We start from the raw sequence: 24,970 nt of genomic DNA, 5'->3' as shown, positions 1-24,970 counted from the left end.
GTTTTTTTATGGAACTTCAAGCTGTAAACTTCAAACGGAAAGTTTGTTTTTTTCCTTGTCACCTAAAATTAATCAACCCAAGGTAATTTACTAGCTTTATCAACTCCTCTTTCATCTCATGTTGTGAAGAACACAGGGAAAGAACATCGAGAGTGAGTAGTTTAGGTATTAAGATGTTTTCCACCCAAGTGTCTACAAAGTCGAACAGAATGCTAACAGGGTAAGCCTCTGTGGTTCTGAATCTTCAGCATGAGTTGACTTCCTCCGTATTTGTAGGGACCACTGTGTCTCTTCATTAGATTCACTGTCTGCTTCCTGTATTGCTCTGACATAGGCAATTGGTTTTTTATTCGCCTTTAAGATCCCAGACAAGCGCTAGGGGGGAATTTCAATGTGAAAGCCTTTTACTAGCACTGCTTCATCTGACTGCCTCAGACTTGTCCCCTCTGTCTGCAAAGTGCTGTGACAAAACAAACATCCTTCTTACTGACAATCCTTCACAGAATAGACTGACCAACTCTGATTTCCAATACTGGGACAACCAAGAGTACAAAGTCAGCTGTTACATCTCGAAGATATTATTTTCGTATAAAGTTTCACATAGAAAATGCTCTTTAGTGAAGGCTTTTAAACAGTTGACAGGAAATTGACAGGAGACAATTTACTGTCTTAAGGGTAAATTGTGCCCAGCACATAGTTGTTGTTTTACATACATTTACATTTAGTCATTTAGCAGACACTCTTATCCAGAGCGACTTACAGTCAGTACAGGGACAGTCCCCCCGAGGCAAGTAGGGTGAAGTGCCTTGCCCAAGGACATTTTTGAATGCCAAGAATCGAACAGGCAACCTTCTGATTACTAGTCCGAGTCCCTTACCGCTCAGCCACCTGACTCCACTATTCAGAGACTCTAGTACAGACACTCTTCAAGTCACACAGAATGAGGACGAGTCACAAGAGAAAAGAAGGGTCACTGCACACACACACATATATTTATTTATACAAATATAGTATGTATAACAATTGCATATCACCGGGTGTTGTTGTGTCTTATCCTGCACAGAAAGTACAGATTTGTGTCCAGCCATTGCAAGTCATCAATAAAAAAGAGAAAACCATTCAGTTAAGATACAAAAGGGATCTGTTGAACTTCTCCAAGATGAAGGGAAAAAAACACTTTCACGGTCTGACCTGGTTTATACCAGCATGACATGTTGCACACAGTATATTATTGGTGTCAATGATTTTGCACTATTTCATTACCCCAAAACGTAGTAACAAGTAAAAAATACAAGGGTGTTTTTGCTGAGAAAACCATCTAATGAAAAACCAGTGTAATATTACAGTACTAGCGATACACGACTACTATTGATGAATGAGGATGCATCTTTAACAATGTTTGTAGTTTTTAATCAATCCAAATTGCAACTTATCGTTCTGACAAATGTCAAGTAAATCTACTAACATTCCAAAGGTTGAGAGAAATGGTTTGAAACAGAGGTCCCTCATAAACAGTTAAACATTCCACACAGTCTTGTTACTCACAATGATTGTCAACGTGTTCAGATGGAGAGCAAATGCAGGGGAATGATTCCACTATAACCATGCAATCAAGATATTGTGTATTGTACATTAAGAGATTCAGTTTATCTACCATTTATCTTTTCAAATAACCATCTGTATGTTAAACAAAGTACACATATTTCAATAAAACATTAAACTTTATGTAAAACTCTGACATCATTAGCCTAAAAAATAGTATGATCTATAAATAAAGTGTTAAGATCCACTCTCTGGTTAAATATATATGTTCTTGACATTCTCTTTGCCCTCATATAAATAACATTTGAAATGCTATGTAAGTTTTTGATATCATATCTATTAAATATAAATTATATTAGGATAACATGTATATTCTCTTTTTCGATGACTTTGGGATGAGGTGACTGTACCGTTGAGAATTTTAGATTTTGTCCAGATTTTGCGTATTGCAAAGTAATTATAATATACGGGTTCAATTGAAATAATCTCTTAGAATGTCAAACCAGTTTCAGTGGCAGAAGCTGCCTTATGACACACAGTGCATAAGATCCAGTTTACTTTAGCTTTACAACTGATAGCTTTTGCATCTACCTCATTCTATGTGCACCTAAATACTTTGATGTAATATGTAAAACCCAAAAAAGTGTGTTATTGCTAAATCTACGAGTTGTTGATACAAAATATTTTCTTGCTACATTATATAAGGTAAAAAAGATTTCAAGGTTATCTAAACAGGTTCAGTTTGACACAAAAAAGCAATGGTCATTTACACACAGACACAAGAACCAATTAAGAATCAATATAAATAGCGCTGTACAAAGCCATGGCAAACTAAACATCAGTAAATAGATTAAATCAATCAGGAACCGATGACACCAAACAAACAAACATCACAAAGGACGTGAGGGAACTTCAAAATGGATCACATCTTCAACTGATGGACAACTTGAAACAAACACAAAAGAACAAATTATTTTCAGTGCTAGCTAGCGTCCCTCCAGTCATCAGGTCATCGTGCATGTTTCAGAAAAACCAATGTTGACATTTCAGGACACAAACATCTCCGTTTTTGCCTAGTTACTGTTGGTAATACACTGAAAGGGAGAGAAAAAAATAGAGAGCTGGAGAGGGAAATAGATAGAGAGAAATAGAGAGAGAGTAGAATAGATAGAGAGAGATAGATAGATGATATTAGATATATAGAGACAATAGATAGGGAGAGAGAGAGAGAGTCTTCACTTGTTTCCAGTTTGTTCTGTTAATTGGGGATTCCTTTGGGATCCTCCTCTCTGATAGACGGTCTCTGAGATCATTTCTTCTTCTGAAACAACCTGCAGCAGAATAATGGAAGGAAAGCTAAGAGCAAACAGTTGGACACACAGATCCCACAACATTCCATGGTGCATGGTCGCTATGCAACCCCCTACATGTGTGACCATCACTGTACATGTCACTTGGCCGGAGGCCTCTTGGCCATTATGGCAAACGCTGTGGTCAGCATGCCGGCAATGATACAAGAGGATCCTTGCTCAGTCCACTCTCCGGTGCCCTCTCATGCACACAGCTGCAAGCTCCCAAATACCTCCACAAGCTGCACCGTGCCACGGGCAGAAGCACAGCTCTGTGAGGGGATTTTGCTATCAGCCGTGTATTAGCACCGGGGGAAGACATTGGCTCTGGGTGGGAGTGTGTGTGTGTGTGTGGGGGGGGGGGTTTAGTCCTTTAAGAGGTGCCGCCCTCTGATGTGCCCAGGTTACGTTCAGAAGAATAAACCTCTGCATGGTGTGATGGCTTAATTTGAAGTCTTTCTGTACCTAAATGTTCAATTATACTTACGTCACAATTATTATTGATCTCAATCCGTGTTTAATTTGGTCTGAATATCACTGATTTGCAAGCTCTGAATGCTTTTTCAAAATAAACAAAGCCATAAATAATTCAATGGCATTTTTACGAACGTAGTTTGGACCAGAAATCTATTGAGTAAGATATTGAAGACAAGTACTGAATGATTGAAGATCTGCTAAACAATACATCTTAAGAACAATGTTCGGCTGATGAAGATTTGTTTAGAAACATCTGCCAGGCACAAACACATTGGTTTAGGCTTGAATAATTCACCAGTCGCATGGCTGACTGACATAATCTTGTAGGATGTGGTAGTATTCCAGAAAATATTTCAACTGCTCAGTTTCCAAACTGACTATTCCCTTCAGATTCCAAGCCTCATTCCAGGAGCAGCATGAACCTTACTGAAAAACGGAATCACTTGGTTTAATGCATGGTAACTTCACATGAAAAAGACCAGACGTTTTCTACAGTTTTAGGCCTCCCCATCACGTCTGACTTTGTCCTGTTTGCCAAACTAATTCATTTCTCCCTGGCATCTGTTCAGTTCTGGAGGCAGTATAAAACCAGAGGATAACTGACAAGGATTCCAAAGCAATCAAATCCACATCCATATCACTGAGGCTTACAGGTTCCAACAGCCCTTCCCTCAATGACCCTCACCCATAACCTTACCCATCACCCCCCCCCCCCCCCGCCCCTGGCGTCCCCCACCACCTCAGCCCTAACCCCGACTAGTCCTGGCCTACCCCACCCTTAAAGCAATGAAAAGCCTCACCTACGACGTGTGGTTCTGCTGGGCGGCGGGGTTATGCTGCTGCTGCTGCTGCTGAATGAGCAGCTGCTGTTGCTGCCTGCGGCGAGCGGTGCGCAGCTTCTCGAAGCGCGCCTCCATCTCCTCCAGCACCTTGGGCGTGTAGCGCACCACCAGCTTCACGCTGTCTTTAGCGGCTTTCAGCAGCTCCACCGCCTTCTCGTGGTGCTCCCCCTCCACACTCTGGGAAAAAGAAAGGAGGAAGACGGAGAAGAATGGAAGGACAGAGGGACAGAAGGCCAGGGGTCGAGGGAGAGAGGGGATAGGGCCAGAGAGTAGGTGAGGGACATATAGAGGGAGTAGAAGGGGGCCAGAGAGAGAGAGAAGGTGAGGGACATATAGAGGGAGTAGAAGGGGGCCAGAGAGAGAGAAGGTGAGGGACATATAGAGGGAGTAGAAGGGGGACAGAGAGAGAGAAGGTGAGGGACAGAGAGCGAGAGCGGAGGGGGACAGAGAGAGAGAAGGTGAGGGACATATAGAGGGAGTAGAAGGGGGACAGAGAGAGAAGGTGAGGGACATATAGAGGGAAGAAGGGGGACAGAGAGAGAAGGTGAGGGACATATAGAGGGAGTAGAAGGGGGACAGAGAGAGAAGGTGAGGGACATATAGAGGGAGTAGAAGGGGGACAGAGAGAGAGAAGGTGAGGGACATATAGAGGGAGTAGATGGGGGACAGAGAGAGAGAAGGTGAGGGACATATAGAGGGAGTAGAAGGGGGACAGAGAGAGAAGGTGAGGGACAGAGAGCGAGAGCGGAGGGGGACAAAGAGAGAGAAGGTGAGGGACAGAGAGTGAGAGCGGAGGGGGGTTGAGAGAAGGCACCCAAAGTGACAAAGACATACAGTAAGTGACATAATCTACTACTATTCTTTCATATTTTTTATGGCAATGATCAAACTTCTCCAACATTTAGTAATACCCAAACTTAACTCGTTTAAGAGCTACAACTTAGGGTAAAATCTTTTCTCTTGCTTCAATTCTTTTAAAGGTTACAAGCTAGCTCATTTTCTTTGACCTTAGCTGAACAAGCATGACATATTTGGCATAATTAGATCTTCCTCTTCAAATCCAAAGTAATACATATGTCCCAATTACAAGTCTGGATATCACTGAGATCAAATTAGACCTCTGCCATTTCTGTATGAGGATTATCATTCTTCTGTCAGAGAACATTTTCCCATTAGTTGAAAACGTGTCTTTAGTTGATGCTGTTGATTTGGGAGTGTTCTGTCATTGGTCTAAGTTTTTTATACAAAATCATACCTTCATTGAAGATCATTATGAGAATGAATGATTGCTAAAAGTAAACGTGATCATATTTCTAATCATGTCTGGTCATGTCTGTCTTATCTCCTCCGTAAGCCATTTCTTAATGGTTGATTTTGAAAAATCAAATTCTTCAGGTGTTTTTAAATTCAATCAACCTCTGATAAATAGCAAAGAAAATTGCATGTCATGACAGCTGAAATACTGTAAATACAGTAAGTGAGTTTGACGATTCATCTCTGTGGACTTACCACACCATTGACAGACAGCAGCTGGTCTCCTCTCTTCAGACCGCCTTGCCTCTCGGCAACGCCCCCTGGGATGATGCGAGAGATGTAGATAGGGGAGTTCTGCTCCTTCCCGCCCATCACGTTGAAGCCCAGCCCCTCCTCCGTCTTGGGCAGCTCCACCACCCTGGGGTGGGAGTGGCCTTCGCTGGCGGCAAATGCAGCCACTGTGGCCTGTGGGCAGAACCATGCGAGGGGGTTAAGGGACGGAGGTGTGGAGGGGCAGGTTAATGTTTTGTCGGTTTGTCGGTCTTTCTCCATGCTCAAGCACTGTCCTGTCATCTGGGCTGCAAAGATAATTCTGTGACAACACGTTAGCATAACAACTGAATCCACCTGTGACAGGAAAGAGCTACTGTTTCAACTGGGAGACACATTTTCACATACCCCCTAAGCCCCACCTTGAGATATCGCTGCTATTTCAACATCAGTCGCTATAAAACAGGTTTTGAGATTCAGAGAAGCTTACAATAATAACACAGTGAGAGAGCCAAGTACGGCGAAATATAGCCCTGTGAGAGGTTTTCTGCTTCTCTAAGCACATGGATTAGCCCATCTCAGCTGAAGCTGGAGACCCAGTGAGATAACTTTCACCCAGTGACTAAATCTCTCTATTTTTCTCCCTCTCTCGAAACCTTCCTGACTAAAGATTCCACAAGCTACGGATCGCTTTTAACGTGGAAAGGAGTCCTCTCCTTGAAACAAAGCACTCGGGAGCTTGTTAGTCGAACCTGGGAGCCGGTCTGCAGGATGAACAAAGCGAGGTGGAGACAGGGGGAGACAGGGGGAGACACGGCCTTGTTGCCTTCTGATCCCCTCATGCACTGCTGCAAGTCCACCTCGTTATAAAGTGCCGGTGCTGTATGAGGATATGGTGACGAAAAGATATTTTGGAAAGTCTTAACTTGCCCCACGAGCAGGAGAAACTCTCAATGTGTTATGGCTTTGGGCTCTCCTCCACTCTTCTATTTCCCTCTCTCTTTTATTCTCTATCTATCTCACTCTCTCTCTCTCTCTACGAGGGAAACGGTGCATCAACCTTCACAAGTTTATCTTGGTTACTGTGAGCAAGAATCTAGGTGCCATATGGCTGGCTCCTTCAAACACAACAGACGCCCAGTCCAAACCTCAGGCGCAGGAATGCTCAATGGAAACTGGCCAAGTAAAGTCACACAAGCGTATGCAGAGTGACATCTGCAATGATTTGATCACCGCTTAAGACTCATCTCTTGCAGTGGAGCGTTAGAGCAGAGATAGACTCACTTCTCTATCGAGATGCTCCTCATATAAAAGGCTCAGGACAGAAGGCAGAAGGGAGTGGCGGAAATATTCGATTACGTAAATGGGCAATGCAGAGTAAATCAAGTGTTCCAGTGCTCAGGTGAAACAATGAAATGCAAGAAAACAAAGAAAAGAGCGCTATCTACAGTATATATACAGTTAATTAATTAATTAAATAATTAACCATTACTAAAGCTTTACAATTATTTCGATCTCCACAACTAAACAGTGCTTTAGTCCAGACATGTATAAGTTACTGGCAAGGACAAATAGATGGATTTCAGCAGTGCCAGTTACTGGTGACTTGTGTTAGTAGTCACATCGGGTAGTGTATTAAAATAATGCCTTCAAATAGTTTTTACATAAAAATGTATTTCACATAAAAATTCAGACCTCACAGCCAGCTTTCTCTCTCTGTCGGACACACACACACACACACACACACCCACACACACACACTGTGCTCCACTATCAGGGATTTTCTCTATGTTTTCCTTTCAATCAGCTGGTCTGAGGTGGAATATGAATCAGAAGCTCCAGAGACCGTCTCACAAAGAAGCTTGACTAATGGCTCATTTGTAAACTGCACTTGCTTTGATCTTGAGCTACACTAATATGCATAGTCTTTCTGTCCTGTATCTAATTCAGTCAATCGGATCTACATAAGAGTGATTCAGATAGGAAATTCTATACTGAAGATTTTCATAATAGGGGTAGACTAAGTGAAGTTTTGAATGCTTCCTGATTAGTCCTGCAAATCTCTTACCTTAGCTGTGGCCCGGGCCTGGTATTCTGGACAGCCGTTGACTGTGATGGTTTCATGCATGTACTGGTACACCTGAAACACACAAAGAATCAATGGAACAGTGAGTTTATGTTGAACTTCTACTCCAGACCTGTACTCCATGAAGACACATCCAAACAGCCTCCATATGTGCCACCGTACTCAGACGCTGGGACTAGCTGTCCGTAGGGACATTCCAGACTTCCATACCAGAGATGAGTTTATCACTGTCTTGTCCTTGAGAGTGGCACTCATGTCTACAACACATGCTACTCAGTAAACGAATGAGACAGTGTGTGGATCTAAGTGGTATCGCCACCAGCACATCATTTTTCCGAGATGCCACATCCATCTATTACTCTCTGAGAGTAATTAATATGGCTACAGTTGGGACAGTTTGAGATGTGTTTCAGTCAAAACAATCACATATTAGATTTGAGCCTTTATTGTTACATGACATGGACATGTAGATTTAACTTTGGCGGAGTGGATGATCTGAGGGAAGCACTCCCTGTCTCCTCGATGCACACATACATACATGACATATGAGGCAGAGAGCAATAGAGATATAATCCCCCTGTTGGATAGATACACAGACAGCATGGGGGAGAAGGGGATGGTGGAGGGTGGCAGCAGCACTGATCAAACAACAACCGGGGTGAGTGTTTGCGTATCCACGTGTCTTTTAAAGACGCCTTATCGGACATGGCCCAATGGTTATGCGCTGCTAACATGGGTATGGTAGTGGGCGGAGGAAAGGAAGGTGGAGTAAGACGCCTTACGTCCCTGATGAATGAATGAGCGCGCTGCCCGATTGCCCTGCCTGAACTAGCTGCTCTTATGAATTATATTCAAGGTCGACATGAAGGCCTTGCATTGGGGCCTGGGTGAGGATAAACAAGGAAAACAATACAGGTCATAACAATTCAACACATCAAAATACCAACATTTCTAAATGCTAATTAGATCTATTACAAGCTACTGATGAATTGTTCCGTGGGCAATCAACATTTAATCATAACGACAGCAAACCCTTCGCAGAGAACCTTGATAATGTTTTTTTTTTCTTCTATGTGCTTATAGAAAAAAAAAGATACATGAATATTGGATTGTTTGCTTCACTTTCTCTATTGTCGTATTGGTGTCACCCTTCAGCTCACACCTCCATGTTGGTTTTCTTCAAGGCAAAGATAGACAGCAGGGCATCAGTGATCTTGCATGGCTTCTCCATTCTGCATAATGCACTGAGCCCCCACAGAGGCACCTCAGGGACTCTCTTCTATCTGATGTGCTGGAGCAATGAACAACAGGGTTTATATTTGGATATAATGTGTAGAAATAACAATAGATACAACCAGACAGTTTGCTGGTGTACACTACTAAACAACAACAGCTAGTTCCATATCACTTTTTTATTTTTGGCTAAACAAAATGAGTTTTGCAAGAGGAACACACTAGACAAATGAAAAGCAAGAAATAATTGAATTCCAGCTTTTTACAGTGTCCATATATCAATATGACCAACTGGAGGGAGAACACAGGGCCCTCATGGGACCTCATGTCTATAATACACCCTTGAACCAAAACCAACCAAGTGGGCCTGAGAGAATGCACTTTGCTCAAAGAGAGAGAATAGGAGAAAGAGATGGGAGACAATACAGACCAATAAAAAGAGAGGGTGAAAGAGAGAGGGAGAATGGAGAGAGAATGAAAAGAGAGAGAGAGAAAGGGAAAGAATAGGGAGATATACAAAGAGCGAGTAAGAGAGAGAGGGGAATGGAGAGAGAGAGAGAGAGAGAGAGAGAGAAAAAGAGAGAGAGAGAAAGAGAGAGAGAGAAAGAGAGAGAGAGAAGAGCAAGGAGGGATGGAGAGAGCTCGAGAAGACTTGATCCTAAGGGCATCTTTTCTACTCTGTCCACGGATGCCTCTCCTCTTCTTCTTATTTTATCTAATGTCACCACTCTCCTTAGTCCCTTCTGTAGATATTCTCTTTCTCCCTCTCTCCATCTCTCCCCCTCTTCCTCCCAATATGTCTCTCTCTGCATCGCCGGCAGTTTACCAGTTGCTGGCTATGAAAGAGGGCTTACATTAACCCAGATCCCCTTCCTGTCTGTGGAGCAGTGTGCAGTGAAGACTGGGGAGATGCTACAATAGTTGATGGTGGAGAAAACAGCCCAGGGGGCTTTAACGTGACAATGCAGCACGCAGCATGGCCTCCTGTTTGTGCTCTCTCTACTGAGTCACCAGGAACAGACAGGGACTGAGGGAGAACCACGGAGGAGGGAGAGATTGCACATTTGTAAACCAGGAAAAAATAGAGGGAGGTCGGGAATATATACTGCATAAGCCAAGACACAAAGAGGTAGAGACAGAACGAGTTAGAGAATGAGACTGTAAGAGAATCAGAGAGAGAGGGCGTCCGAGAGACAGTGGGAGACATAAGGAGACAGCACAAGTCAGAGAGAGACAGAAAGAGAGAGAGAGAGAGAGAGAGAGAGAGAGAGAGAGAGAGAGAGAGAGAGAGAGAGAGAGAGAGAGAGAGAGAGAGAGAGAGAGAGAGAGAGAGAGAGAGAGAGAGAGAGAGAGAGAGAGAGAGAGAGAGAGAGAGAGAGAGAGAGGGAGAGGGAGAGATTGTAAGGGAGAGAGAGAGGATGAAGCAAGGTTGGACTGACAGTATTTCACGAGGTCACTCGGCTGAGGCTGCCCAGCGCTTAATAGTGCACCTTCACAAACCTCCCTCTCTCTCCTCATTGTGACATTAAAAGAGAATATTCAATTCAGCCCAGATTATTAAATGAAGTGCTCAGACTCATAGGAAATGCCTAAAGAGACTTGGCTGAATGGCACCCACATAAAATGTGTTCTTTATCCTGTACGGCATACATACAGTGCCATTCAGATAAGGTGTGTAATAGTAACCTTACCCTTTTTATTGCCATATTTTCTATTTTTGCTGCGTTTTGAATGAATATTTATTTTTGTATGCCACTATGTAGTTGTGGCTTGCCATGTCACAATCATTTCCCTATTCAGAATGACCTTGTGTTATACTGTGCACATAATGAGAAATCTCAAACTCCTTTCAGACATTCTTTTTCATTCATTCAAAGAACATTTTGGTATAACGAAAGTGTCAAGCCTCTTTTATTCTCAGTACATTGAGTACCTTTTGGCAAGCCCAATGCTATCAGCAGGATAACCGTCCATATCCGGTGAAATCCACCCCCTCTATCATTTTGAGCTGGATAACCAGACTCTTTTCTCATCTGTCCTTCTCTTTCAGTTTGCAAGGCTGATTGAATCTGACGACCCACTCAGGTTCATAGAGAAGGACTTTTCCCTCAGCACCAATCCACTCCTCCATACAGTAAACGAGGTTCCGGAGCGTAGGACTCAACCAACTCTGTATCTCTCTCTGTCGTTTGTGTTTCCAAGCTGAGCCAACAGTTTATCACCAGTGGGGTTTTCATATTGACAGTTGGGCCCTCATCCAAAGCTGGTTCTGTTTTCATGTTTGCCACTAATTCGGTTGACAGTGTGAAGATAGTGTTCAGCTTGGTAAACACCCCAGCCACAGTGGTGACGAGGGAAGCCATGTTGGATCTTGTGTCTGAGCACCATACCGTGAAATAAGCTCTCTCAGCACTTTAGAGGAGAGAGGAGGGGGGGATGAACTGAATAGCTGGATAATATCTACAGCCAGCTACAGTTCAGTGCAGGTCATCTGCATTTAATGAAATGACACGCAGGTGAATTCAATGCTGTGCACCAAAATATGTCTCTGACAGGAAGTCAACCTTTGTCTAATACCTCTTTTCACTTCACAGAATGTGTGACACTGCTGGATGGATTCATGTGTAAGCAGGTCAGACAGGGTTGTGGCTGATTTAAATATGATTTATTTGCAAAGACAAATGAAAGAGGTTCAGGGACATTCAATAGAAGTCTGTCGGCCATGTCTTAGTCTTGTTGCAAGGGCTGCTGGGAAGGCATTACAGTGATGGCTGTCACAAACCGTTGGCTGGAGGAAGAGATAGCAGCGTGAAGTAAAATGACCATGAACTCACAAAGAGACCTGCACCAGCACATGCCCAAACACACACCCGCACAAACTGACACACACGCATGCTCGCACACAAATGCACACACACACCCTTATTGACAAACACACACACCCCCAAGCACACGCAGGTAATCTTGCCCAAACACCCACACATGCACACACAAAAGCACGTCGTTAAATTCATTTTTGTGGGAAGGCTGGTTGTAATATCCCCTCACATGGAAATGACGCTGGAACATGCAGCTATTCATGCTGCAGCACGCTGCACCTCAACATCCGGTCGTGCTAATGATCACAGCAATAACAGTGACAATCAGGACCATAACCACTAGGCTTGAGATCTGCCCTTCAGCAGGCACAACACCAGAAGCAGGAGCCATTTCCATCATGGCCATACTGTATGTCAGCAGACAAAAGCCTGTAATTGACTGCAAAGCACAAGCACAAGCCACTGCCGCTCCAAGCAAGCAACCAATCATGACTCCCGACCCCTGTTTCCCTGGATACCATGTCGGGGGCTAATGGCAGTCGAAGTTCTCTCTCTCTCTTGCTCTCAATGGCCAGCTGTTGGTGAAGCTCTGCTCAGAGAGGGTCAGTGTGCCAACCACTTGACACAGCCATGGCTGGCAGTGAGATGAAGGGCTTCCCGCCTGGCTGTGCCAGCCTCGATCGTCCCTGCCTGGTACACGCAGGGCAAGCCGCTGGCCTCTCACACAGGTCTCTCGTCTCTTCTCCTGCACTAGCCCACCCTCAACGGTACCCCCGACTGTACTGCTGGTCTCTCTCTCCACCGCCCAGTTCCATTCCCCACCCCTGCTGTCTTGTGCATAGTGTGACATCAGTATAATCCTCACGTAGTTGTGAATAGTGCCCTGTCTAATACCGTCTTCTGTCCTTTCAGCCCGCAGGACGGATTTAAAATGACCTCTCTATTTATGTCCCCAATTAAGCATTAGGAGAAGCATGAGTCGTAAGTGAAACGTTTCCAGTCCGCCTCTGAGATCATGAATTTATTAGCTTAAAGATAGTTTGCTCCCCTTTTAACGGTAAAAATGCAGTTTTCTTTAGAAATATTTCTGTGAGTGCTCTACTGCTCCATGTCCCATCTTCCTTAGGGTTGACACATGTCCTGGAAGGACAAGGGGCATGATGGGAACTGCAGTTTTCAGGTGACTCACCTCTCTAATGGCTGTGCAGAACTCACTCTGCAGCACCTTCTTCAGGGACTGGAGTTTGTGACCCGGGACGTCCCCAGACTCCTGCAGCTTCTCCAGCAGCTCAATCGCCCTGGCCACATCTGAGAAAGAGAGTGTGTGAGAGAAAGAGAGAGAGAGTCAAAAGGAAGAGAGAGAGAGAAGTGAGGTGGAAAACAAAACAATTATGCCCCCATTGAATTACATGAACTTAAAGTCTTGAGAATGATAATGGCGCGAATAGATAACGGAAATATATTTGTCCAGGAGAGAGAGAGAAACAGAAAGAGGTAAACAGAGAGACAGACAGAAATACCAAGAGACTGAGAGAGAGGAGAAGAGAGCCTCACGACACAATCCCACCAATATCCATGCATGAAAACTGGGGGCGGAACTCAAAGAGGGAATCGTTTCGTTCAAGGGCAGTGATTCACACCACTAGGAGGAAACCTTTGGGAATAGGTGCCCTTTAAACAAACTCATTACGCCCTAAGTTAAAGGCTACGACTCTGGTGTCAGGATAGCTCTCCGCCCCTAATTACCTTCACTGAATAAGGACAGGGAGTGTGGCTGATTAATTTCTTACCCTTAGAGACAGGCTGTGAAAAATGAAACACTGTGACAAAGGGAGAGAGGAGGGAGCATAGCGCTCAGTCATCAGACCACTTGGTTAGAATGAACAAATGAAAGCACTTTCTCAATAATGTCAGCCTTTTATTCAATCACTAAACGAGAGAGGAAAAGGCTTAATCTCACAGTTTGCTTTTCTGTACTGCCTGAATTATTCAAAGAACACAAAGCTTTACATGTTTCAGATAACAGTTCTATTTTATGAAGATATTACATCTGGTTGGGAACTCACTGATGTATGATACAGTAAATATGGTGTACAGAATGATAAGGACAGTTTATGATGAAGTATATTTCATGATAAATCTATGTTTATGCTGAGGACAGTGCATGATAAGAAGCCTAACCTCTCAATGTCCTCTGCCTTACGATAGTAGTGCATATCCAAGTTATGAGTGGAATATATTTCACAATCAATGCATTAATGTATACACATTAATGTAGCTCTGTCAGACAATAATCTGGGTTATCTCTGGAAGGTGCTGCAGAGTCTGGATAAGAGCGTCTGCTAAATGACTAAAATCTCTACGTTCAATTCAAAATGTTGGTAACCTTCCAATAATCTTTAGGTGTCAGTTGCCATGGAGTTTGGAAATTGGAGAGATAGGTGGTTTCCTGCAGTGTGTAACATTGTACCTCCATCACAGCAGTGTTGCTATGCAAACAACACCAGGTGAACATCCATTGATGTTGACAAACATGACAGCCTGTGGGCTGGGGTGAGGAGAGGTGACAACACTGAGCCAGCCAGTCAGGCAGCCAATGGTGAAGCTGTTAGTGTTTATGTACCTAAGGAACAATAACAGGCTTTCTGCAGAACACATCTACATATGTGGGCTGTTTCGTTTTTAACGGGGTTCTTAGGTTGAATCAAAAAAGAGACCACAAAACAACAGAATTCATACAACCATTCCTGATATTCTAGACACGCACGTACACACACACACACTCACACACACACACACACACACACACACACACACACGCACACACTCAAGGTGGTATTTTCTTACTCCAGCAAAATGAGAAAGCTCTGTGCATAACATTGATCCAGATATTTTACAGGTCAAATTTCTATTGGGATTAATAAGAGAGGCTGGGAGAAGTGTGGGATGAGAATTCTATTGGCACATCACGCTTGGCAGGGAGTGCGTGTTGTCAGGGAGATGGTTTTAGGGCATTCATCACCCTAGCTCAACTCAGCGGGCCCTCCAATGACAAAATTGTGCACCACAGATAAGATCAGACATGATGTTGTATCCACATACCCCTGAGAATGTGGGGGAAACCAAAGGCTCGAGATTTCTGTTCTCAGGTTTGCTTCTAAAACCAACCATAGGAGGGGGGGTGGGGGACAGGTGTACAGAGCTGGGGGGGGGAAAGGTACATTCCCCCCAACCCCTCTGAAAGATTTCACCATGTCCAGGAAATCCTAGAGACAGGAAATGGGAACGTTTTGTTAGAGTTCTAAACTAAGTGCATTATTCTGGAATATATAAACTGATTCCTCTCTTCATCCCATTTCCTACGGTTGCCCTGTAAATATAATTGAATACATCTCTATCGATCTTTTGAACGCTTTATGGCTCATAAGTCTCGAGGCAAGGTGAACGCAGGCTTTTCCTCTTTTCCATAACTACAAAAAGCAAAGTTAGCTTACCGCCGATGAGTCCCCAGGGCTACTCTCTATGTGTCCTTGTGCATGGCGTGCCTGCAGAGCTAGCCTACCTACCTGCCAAAATGTTTCCTGAGAGTTTATTCCTCATTAGAGGAAGGTCAGGGGCCATCCAGGACAGATTTCCTCTGATTTACTTTTTTCTTGCTCATTAGTGTCAATTGCTTTCATTTACATCAACCAGTGCCAAGACTGGGTTCACACATTCACATTCACTGAGAATCAGATATTTTTTGGTTTGTTCAATTTGTGTTTTAGTGTTTGTTCTCTCAAGTTAGGTTGATGTTCAAATTGTTTAGAATTGTATATGTTTAGCATTTTGTCCATTGTATTGTTGTTTTTTATCATAACTTTCATTCATTACTTCATCATAGTTTGTAGAGACCAGAAGAACTTGATTTTCCCAACCAGGGTAATTATAACGTGTTTTATAATATTTTTTTTATTTTAAAATGAAAAGCAATACATAGTTTGTATCACATTTGAGCATTTCCACTACTCTTTTAACATGTTGGCCAAATACAATCTATCTTTCCCTTGAACACTGAGGTTATTTGGCAAAACCTGAAATGACGAAGCATGTGGTCAACATATTAAGTTGTTTTGGTAAAGAAACTGCTCACAAGCTTTTTAGCAACAACATTACATCTCAAATACGCCAATCAAGGCATTTCAAGCTATGGGTAAACATGTTACTTAAGAATGAGGACGAAGATACCATGCTGTAATCATGGCCTTGGAAGTAATCCCCACTACCATTTCTCCTCTATGATCCTGTTTGTGAGAACAGAGTTAACACAAACATGGTCTGTGGTTGGAATCTAAACATAGCTTCCCAGATGGCTTTACATCCCTCCCAGTGTAAGTATCCCTCCCAGTGTAAGTATCCCTCCCAGTGGAAGTATCCCTCCCAGTGGAAGTATGGTATGGTGGTCTACTGCTAGGTCTCTCACAGCTGCTCAGGCAATGAAGTACAGTAACAAACCACCTTATTTAACCATTGTATTTGTATAACTGCATCGTGACATTCCTCTTTTCTTTGATCCTCTCTGCTTCTTATGATTCCATATCTCATTTCATGGAGGTTGACGTCTGACTTGGGTTGCATGTGTTGCAGTGTTGAAACTGTGGACAGAATGCTATAGTTTCAGCTGCAGTGTATAATTATACTCTGTTCATTAAACAGATGCTTTTATCCAAAGCATTTGAACCTGCAACCTCTTGATCTGCAGTCAGAGGTTGATATAACAATGATATACCATCGAGTTGTAACCATATGATTTACCCAAATGTTCCCATTCTGTTCACCAATCCAGGACTTGATTGTTGATATATTCTATACTTTCCAACACACACACATTTCTTTCCATTGGGAAATACCTAGCATTTTCCCTTTGCAATTCTGTGTTTTCATGTGAAGTGGATGATAGCATGGTTGCATCAGTTTAGAATCAGATGTGTAAAACACTGGGGATTAGAGTTTCCTTGGCAGAGGAGGGCGATCCAGGGATCATAACAAGGGCTGCTCTGATGACTGCTAAGTCAGGCACATTAAGATGTCAATCTCCTCTATACTAGCTCCCAAATAAATGAGACCAATTCCAGAGCCTCTTGTAAACTCTCTTTAGCAACATTTAGCTGTCGTTTGGTCACATCCCACGTCCCCTGGGAGGCCCAACATTCCTTATTACACTTGTGTAAATGATTTCATGTCATTCATGTGGGTACAAAGATGTGGAGTCAGGTGGCTGAGCGGTTAGGGAATGGGGCTAGTAATCTGAAGGTTCCCAGTTTGATTCCCGCTGTGCCAAATTATGTTGTGTCTTTAGGCAAGGCACTTCACCTCACTTGCCTCAGGGGAATGTCCCTGTACTTACTGTAAGTCGCTCTGGATAAGAGCGTCTGTTAAATGACTAAAATGTAAATATTACCATAGTGTCGGAATTGGGTTACGGTAACTTTAATTCATATACATTTCAAATCATGCATGTAGGCATATCAAATCATGCAAAACCAGATATATTTGACCTCAAAAATACATAAACATGAAATGCAGCCGGATAGTGTTTTATACACTACAAACTTTAGCATGGAAGAGTGCCTTACGCTCAAACCAACATAACAACATTAACACTTGAAACGTGGCCTACCACGCAACACTGAGAACACCCTCAAGGCCCACATGGAATGGCCTTCTACAAGAGGGTCTATGAGTAACAATGTGCTGTGCAGTTAGAGGAAAACACCAAGAGCAGCAGCTTAAACTGCCTGCCAACAACCGATCATGACACAGAGGAAGACATCATCAAACTGTAGTCATTGGACAATCTGAGTTTGTAGGAAGTCCAGTTCTAAACAGAGTGTATACTCCCATAAAATCTGCCTATTACTAGGAGGAACTTCAGGAACTTCTAGAATAACGTGCAGTTGCCTCCACCACCATTTAGTAAAATATTTACAATCTGTGACTTCAATTTAACGGAATTCAAAGGGTCCAGGTGATGAACATTTCTCAACAATTTGCGTTTATTGTGTCTGGCAGTGAGATCAAAATATTACATAATCGGATGTCAGTTCTAGCCCACAAATTACCATGATGAAAAAGCTGCTCGGTTTCACATCCTATGATCTTCAAATGGTCAATTTCACAGCGTCCCAAACAGTCACAAGTGCAAGCATGTGATTATGCGTTTCAATTGCGTATCAGTCTTCCCAGTCAAAAGCTCTGGCTTTTGGGGCTGCCTCCCTTTGACGGCATGCAGGCTTTTATAACACCGCTGTCACTCTGACTGCATGCGTTACAAACATAATAACTCTTGCTGTTCTGGAGCAGCCTAGCTCTATGCCGAACCCTGCCTCAGGATGTGATTATTCCAGCCCTTAACAAGTACTTGTGACTAACAAAGGTCATACCCATCATTCACTGATTGGAGAGCGAGCACAGAGCGGTACAAAACAACAGTGATAGCTTCAGTGCTTTGTTAAAGGTCTCTCACGTTATGTCTGGGCACTGGGATGTAGTCCAAACCCCCTGCTTAATTACCTCATTGATAACAGAAGACATAGTCGGATGTAGTGTATTTCCAATATCTAACCATGTGTCATCTCTACTAAAGCCAGAGTGTAAATATGTCTAATTAACTATCTTGGCTCACTGAGTCATTTAAATAGATTTAAATTGAAAAGGGGAGGAAGTTCTTTCTAAGGCCCAAGACACACTGTAGGAAAGAGTACTTGGACTCCACTTTTGTCCTGTCCTGAAGACTGAAGCACTGCCCACAGAGATACTTCGAGGATGTCTTCCAAGTAAGACAACACTGCCACAGGGGGCCATCTGCCCCTGTCCAGGTTGACCTGGGTCTCCCTTGTGCCCTTGGCCAATTAACTCAGCTGCACGTCCGACCCCAAATAGACATCAGCCATGCTTGGGATCATGAGTGGAACAGAACTGTGGGAGCTGGCCAGGCAGGAAGAGGAGGAGAGTGTTTTAAGTGGAAGTGCCACAATTTATCACCACCCCCACCCCCTCCAACCACACAACTCACCATGAAGTCCAAGAGAATTAGCACTAGTTGGCCCTACCATGACATTACTGATGATGGAGGGAAAATAAATCATTCCTATTGGCTAATGACTCCTGAAGGGTGCTTGTGGGTAGACAGATGCCAATGACATTGCACATGCTTCGCCCCTTTACCTTCCTGGATGATTACTGATGACTACAATAATGACAGAGCTTACTCTACTTCACAACAGTAAAAGTCCTGTAATTTTCTGTTATTACACCAAACATAGGATGAGAGTTACATATAGCTTCTAAACAATGACCTGGTCACAAACCTGATGGGCAGGTTACAGACTATCATTTCACCTTTCATTGGTCTTGGACTTCCTGTAAACGAGTAGCTCTCATCACATAAAACCCCATAAATACTTCACCAAGGCCAGACTATTCTACAACCTGGACTTCATGTTATTACCTCGGGCATTTCCAGATCTGGTACAATGAATAACATAGACTATTTATTTTGTAATGGCTAAAGATGTATTACATGCCGTTACATAATACTGTTCACAAGCAAAATTTAGAAAAGGCTAATGTTTGTAGCTGGTATGTCATCTGCTTCCTTCAATGTATTTTTGGAACTCTGGGAAAAAATACATATCTTGCTAACCAAAACATTCTGCTCATATTTTATACTACACAACACATCAAGACATTGATTTTTAGATTAATCCTCTTCATTGCTGCACAGCCTGCATGGATATGATTCTCAGTTTGTATAGTGACTTGTGGGTTATCTGTCAGTTTCTTCTCAACAGCTCAATCAGAGCGTTGATAAGTATTCAGCTCACAAAGACCTTTCTCCTCTATCAGGGAATACCTGTCCGACAAAGGCTTTTCCATTTCACATCAGACATGGTGTCAGTGGCATTTTGAAATCCTTTTCAGTTTTCATTTGTGCATGGATGTTGTCTATAGGAAGTTGACTCAAGACTTGCATAGGCTGGAAAACAGATATGATTAAAACTCTGCACTCTATCTCTATATCTTCCCTATCATGAAGAAGAATTTGTATTCACTCTTTGATCATAACCTTCTGAGACGGTTCAGACACAGGCTTTTGTTTAATGTCCCGAGAGCAATAACTCGAGACAATGTCAGGAAGTAGAGTCATGCAAGAACTCCGCTGACCCCAGTGTGACCCGCTAACACAAGTGTGAGACTCTCACATCTCTGAAAAGGCACTTCAGTGCTCACTGACGGTGTGTGTGTGGTTGGCAAACTGTCCTCACTAAGTTTCCTAACACTTCCTCCCTGCACACTACCAAGGACAAGGCTGATTTTCATTAGCAACGATAGTGCTTTCTCCCTCGTGGCAGGAGTCGACCAAGCTGGTTGAGAGCCTGTTGTTGCCTCTATATTAACTGGGACAACTCATGACACTGTCATTATTGCTGCTTACATTACTGCTGAGCGCAAGCCACTAACCACTAACCACTAACCACTAACCACTAACCGAGTCTGTGGAAACCATGAATATGCAACAGCGGTCACCTGAATACAGTGCGGCTATTGTTACATTCATCTACCGTACAGTCCTCGAGTACGAGATTCCTATGTGTCGCACCATGCTTGAATGAATGCAGGAAGGCACTGGACTGGAACCATTTACAGGGTCAAAGTCATATCTGCAAGTGTATGTGTAGCATCTAAACAGCCCTCCCTATAAATGTACAATTCCTTGAAAGATAAGTAGTGGAGGGTAGCACACTGTGTGTTGTTGTGAGCTCAGCATCTCTTCACATTTATGTTTGGATTAGTGGAAAGTATTGACTGCTTCAGAGCACATATTACTGAGATCATGTATCAATACATTCCATTGCCCCTGGGCGTTGGATTAACTGTGATGAATTCCAATTATGAAGATGTTGAGCAACACAAAGTTAAGGAAACCCAATGTTGACTGGTTTGAAGCCAGTCAGATTATGTTGGGTAGGCCGAGATGGGTGACCCCTTGTGATTAGTCAGTGTTGATCAGTAGTGTGCAGTATTTAAGTGGGCCATTCTAAAAAATTGTGGCAATTTAACCTAACTGTTGACATCCTCTGCGTATTCTTGCGTATCTAAATGGAACTTCTTCAAGAGTTACTTTGTGGTTTCACCATCATTAAGATATACTGTATGTTGCGTTACTTGGCAGGTGCCATAGGTATCGCCTTACGTTATTTTTAACACCAACCCACTCCTATGCGTGACGATTTCTCAGCAGCACATGCGTATTTTCCCTTGCAATTTGGCATACAGTAAGACATCTCTGATTTATCCGTTAATTTTTTGTTTTATTATTGTATTCGAAAGGTTTTAAAGATAGACGACCAATCGGGTGAGAAAGAAATGTATATGTTGTGAGGGAATATGTTGGTGTATATAATATATTGGAATGCAGTGACAACATGCTTTTGCGTACCCTTAGATATGTTACAATGTTAACAAACACAACTGAGGTGTAAATTTACTCCAACAATGATGTCATGATAGTGGGTATTTAAATGTTCGAATTCGGTTTTCTGTCCAGCAGCCAACAGGTATGTGGTACGCAGGTAAAAGAAAGAGGGCTGTAGCTCACTGCACAGCCTATAGTCCAGGAGCATGGCACCACCAGCTTCTCTACTGTAGGCTATGTACTGAGAAAAAGTTGTCTGGTTTCCAGCAGACTAGATTTTGTACCATAATTCCATCCAGATACCAGAAGCGTGTTATTTTAAATCCCACCTCATACAAGATTACAGTAGGATGATATTGTTCAATATGTTACATAAAACAATTTGTAACACGCTATTCATTACCGATATAGATGGATATAGACAACTGACTGAGAGACTATTGAGTTAGGCTACTAGGTTCCAATTAATATTGGAGAGTTAAAAATGTGTAATAGACGCACGCACCAGAGATTATTTCTTTACAGCGAATAAACACTTACTGCAGCAATGCGCGGACGAATCTAAAATACATTTCCCCCAAGCCCACAAAAACCAGGCTACTTTGTTGAGTAATATCAAAGCATTCGTCGCTCAAATTCTTGAAATCATAAATAATCCAACATAGAGGCAATGCAACGGTCGTGAGCTTACCTCGATCCAGAGTGAGCGGTTGAACCACTGTCGCCATGACTGCTGTTGTTGGAGATGGAGCGACTACAGTAGCTGCAGCATGAGAGGCAACTCAAGCTGAGCGGGCGAGTAGAGCCGTCTGTGGGAGTGGCTGTCAGGGTAGGGATTACCTCCCACCGTTCGTCTCCCGCTCCAACTCCTTTCCCATCCTACATCCTACTGACCTAATATCGAACTGAGAAACTGGGAGTTGATCTTGATGCAAATATACTTTGTGTGTATGTGTCTAGAGAAGGGCGTTGGAGTGACGGTGACCTTATGGTTCCACAAAGCCCAAACAATCTCTCGATATCGGGATATATCCTATTGTCTATTTAATCAGGTGTTGTTCTGCTTATACTGTCATGCACTATAACGTACTTGCAGGCAGCAGAGCATGACATGGTTAGACGACGTCACTGATGATAAATTTAGAGATTAATTCACATTAATTCATACATGTTAAAGTAAACGAGAGTTTAATGAGCCTAAATCTCCATTGGTTCTGGATTGTATTTATATATATTTTGCTTCGACTAATGTCGAGTCTTATTAAATATAATGCATGGCCGTTTTAATTCTGATCTTGTCAGCAGGGGGAACGAAAAAGGAAGTTCATTCAGTAAAAGTATGGTGGCCAAATGGTCGTGTCCAGTATGAGGAACACGTCGTGTCACAGAGATGTTAGATCACCTCTAGCATGAAATCCATCGAGACCATTCATAAAAGCAGAATTACTAAGCAAATATTTTGCTATCATTTATTTTGTGTACTTTTGTGTGTTTAATTGTTTTAAATCTTTACGTAAGATTAATCCCCTGATTTTGCAATGCTTTTGGAAACCAATCACCTGCATCTGATGTCACTTTGAATGTTATACAAGAGATAGTAACATAGTGTACATAGTATGACCTTGTAAACATGTATTCATGTAAGTACAAGTGCATGTAAATTCTTTTTCTAAACAGCCAACTTATCTTATCTAAAACTAAACTTCCTGTAGACTTCTTATGAACTATATTCAGACCATATGTGTAGTTGAATTCAAACCTCATGCCAGTTCCACCCAGCAGCTGCAGCGTGCTGTGCAGATGTAGATTGGTGGTAAGTGGTGGGATGGAGAGATGAAGGGATGGAGGCAGGGCTTAGGGGCTGGCAATCGAGAAAGAGGACAGGAGGAGATTATGGGCTTGCTTCAATATGGGATGGAGCACTAGTCTTTGGTAAACATTTCTGCTTTTTAAAAGGGGAAAAGCTTAGAATGCAGTGCTGTTAAGGCCTTTCAAAGAGGGATACACATTGAAAGAGAGAACGTGAGATAGAGAAGGTAAAAGATTGGGAGGTAGACTGAAAAATGAAGAACAAGGGAGAGGGAAATAATGAGAGAAAGCGTGAGGGAGGGAGCGAGAGTGTCAAGCACTACTGCATATGAATATGGCTAGCATACACATCAATGTTATTTAAGAGATTATGTCTAATTCATAAGACAAGAGTTCATTATCTCATGCTTAATTGAATAGAGCTGCAAGGGGTGAATTCAAATGGTAAAGTAATCATCAACTCTTACAGCATCAAAGGCTGGTTGCCAGGTTGGTTACATCTACTCTTATTACATGCAAGAGATAAGATTCATTCACCAGTAGACACTCCAATATTGTAGTTGTTTGCTTGGCTTCCTGTGCGACAAGCTGCTTTGCGTCTGCAGTGTTCTGGACAGTTAATATTTAAAAGGCAGCTGTTGACTGTTCCATGGACAGGTAACTGTGACTAAATCTGTGTAAACATGTGTGGTGAGCTTGGCACTTCTTCAGGGATAAATATCCTCTTCCCTAGAGACCAGGACTGGAATCAAATATTTGTGATACAACATATTATAGATAATAAATTAGAAAGTAATTTCATATGGAAGTAATACCTTGTAGCAATACTGTAAGAAGAGCAATGTAAATATATGGTATAACAGCTCTGTGCCAAACAGAAGGTTGTTTTGGATTAAGTTAAGATAAATGTGTCACCTATAGTACACCTACAGTATTTCATATGAATGCTTTAGATATTGAAGAATTAACTGGCAAACGGGAGTGTTGTCTGTTGATATTTGGTATATTATAGATGGATTGAATTGGCCTAAATGCATAATCAATCACATTTCTCACTCCTCCTGGTGTTAAACTTGAGGAGAAGAATTTTTAAATAGGTGCTTAAAATGCAAAGGATACAGTCTAATGACTTGTCTACACTAATTAAACTAAATGACCACAGCCTTGCTGCAGTAAACCAATGCTCCCTGCAAGGAAGGATATTTAAATTAATAAAATTACCAAAATATTGGGACATGAATCTGTATTTATGGTGAGGGGATTGCAAAACTAGCTTGAGATGCTCGGTTCAGAGACTAATTGTGCTATCAGCTTTAAAGAGCATTTAATGAGTGGTCAGGGGGTTTCTGCATCAATACTTTAACACACTTATCATATCATGTGAAGGAAAGAGGGGTGAATAGGATAACCCTCAGAGCTCAACCCTCCCAGCAGTTCTGATTACCTTCCGTTAACAGTACCATCATTTAGGGTCCACAGCACGTCCCTGCCCAGAGCCGCACTGAATCCAAATGAAACATACCCTCCCACCAGCCTGAGTGCTATTATGGGACGAATCACGGCTCTATTTCTTGGCCTTGTGATTTACTGCGAGATATTCATGTCAGGCAAATTTGAATACAGGACAAAGAGAAATCCCTTAAGAATCAAAGTGATTGTGATTCAAGCCAGACAGTCTTGCAAAAGTGAAAGGTTATGCTCTACAAGAAACAGGATTACAGTACTACAACATATCGATAAGGATGTGTATTTTATCGATGGACCTATCATACCTTATACAGTCAAATCAAACTGACTGTCCACTCATGTAGGACTGTATGGTGTACAATGCA

At 42.6% G+C, this 24,970-nt stretch overlaps 1 protein-coding gene across 1 annotated transcript; it reads right to left on the bottom strand.

The window, feature by feature from the left end:
• Positions 1–883: 883 nt before the first annotated feature.
• lin7a (lin-7 homolog A (C. elegans)) lies at positions 884–22,102 on the bottom strand. Its single transcript, XM_084701451.1, has 6 exons — positions 22,021–22,102; positions 13,062–13,180; positions 7,803–7,874; positions 5,720–5,929; positions 4,169–4,387; positions 884–2,873 (listed from the first exon to the last, which is right to left on the bottom strand). Exons 1-5 carry the CDS (start codon positions 22,055–22,057, stop codon positions 4,169–4,171), a joined length of 657 nt encoding a protein of 218 aa, XP_084557577.1. The 5' UTR covers positions 22,058–22,102; the 3' UTR covers positions 884–2,873.
• Between the last annotated feature and the right edge of the window lie 2,868 nt (positions 22,103–24,970).

The sequence above is a fragment of the Hypomesus nipponensis genome, chromosome 7 (assembly GCF_054491055.1).
Source record: "Hypomesus nipponensis isolate SF chromosome 7, ASM5449105v1, whole genome shotgun sequence".
Taxonomy (NCBI): domain Eukaryota; kingdom Metazoa; phylum Chordata; class Actinopteri; order Osmeriformes; family Osmeridae; genus Hypomesus; species Hypomesus nipponensis.
This window is presented reverse-complemented; position numbering and strand designations above follow the sequence as displayed.

Excerpts from the sequence above, each read along its gene's own strand:
- lin7a (XM_084701451.1), bottom strand. The coding sequence starts at position 22,057 with ATGGCGACAGTGGTTCAACCGCTCACTCTGGATCGAG. Across the intron at positions 13,181-22,020 it reads ACCGCTCACTCTGGATCGAG|ATGTGGCCAGGGCGATTGAG; the intron begins GTAAGCTCACGA and ends TCTCTTTCTCAG. Across the intron at positions 4,388-5,719 it reads TGCTGTCTGTCAATGGTGTG|AGTGTGGAGGGGGAGCACCA; the intron begins GTAAGTCCACAG and ends TCTTTTTCCCAG.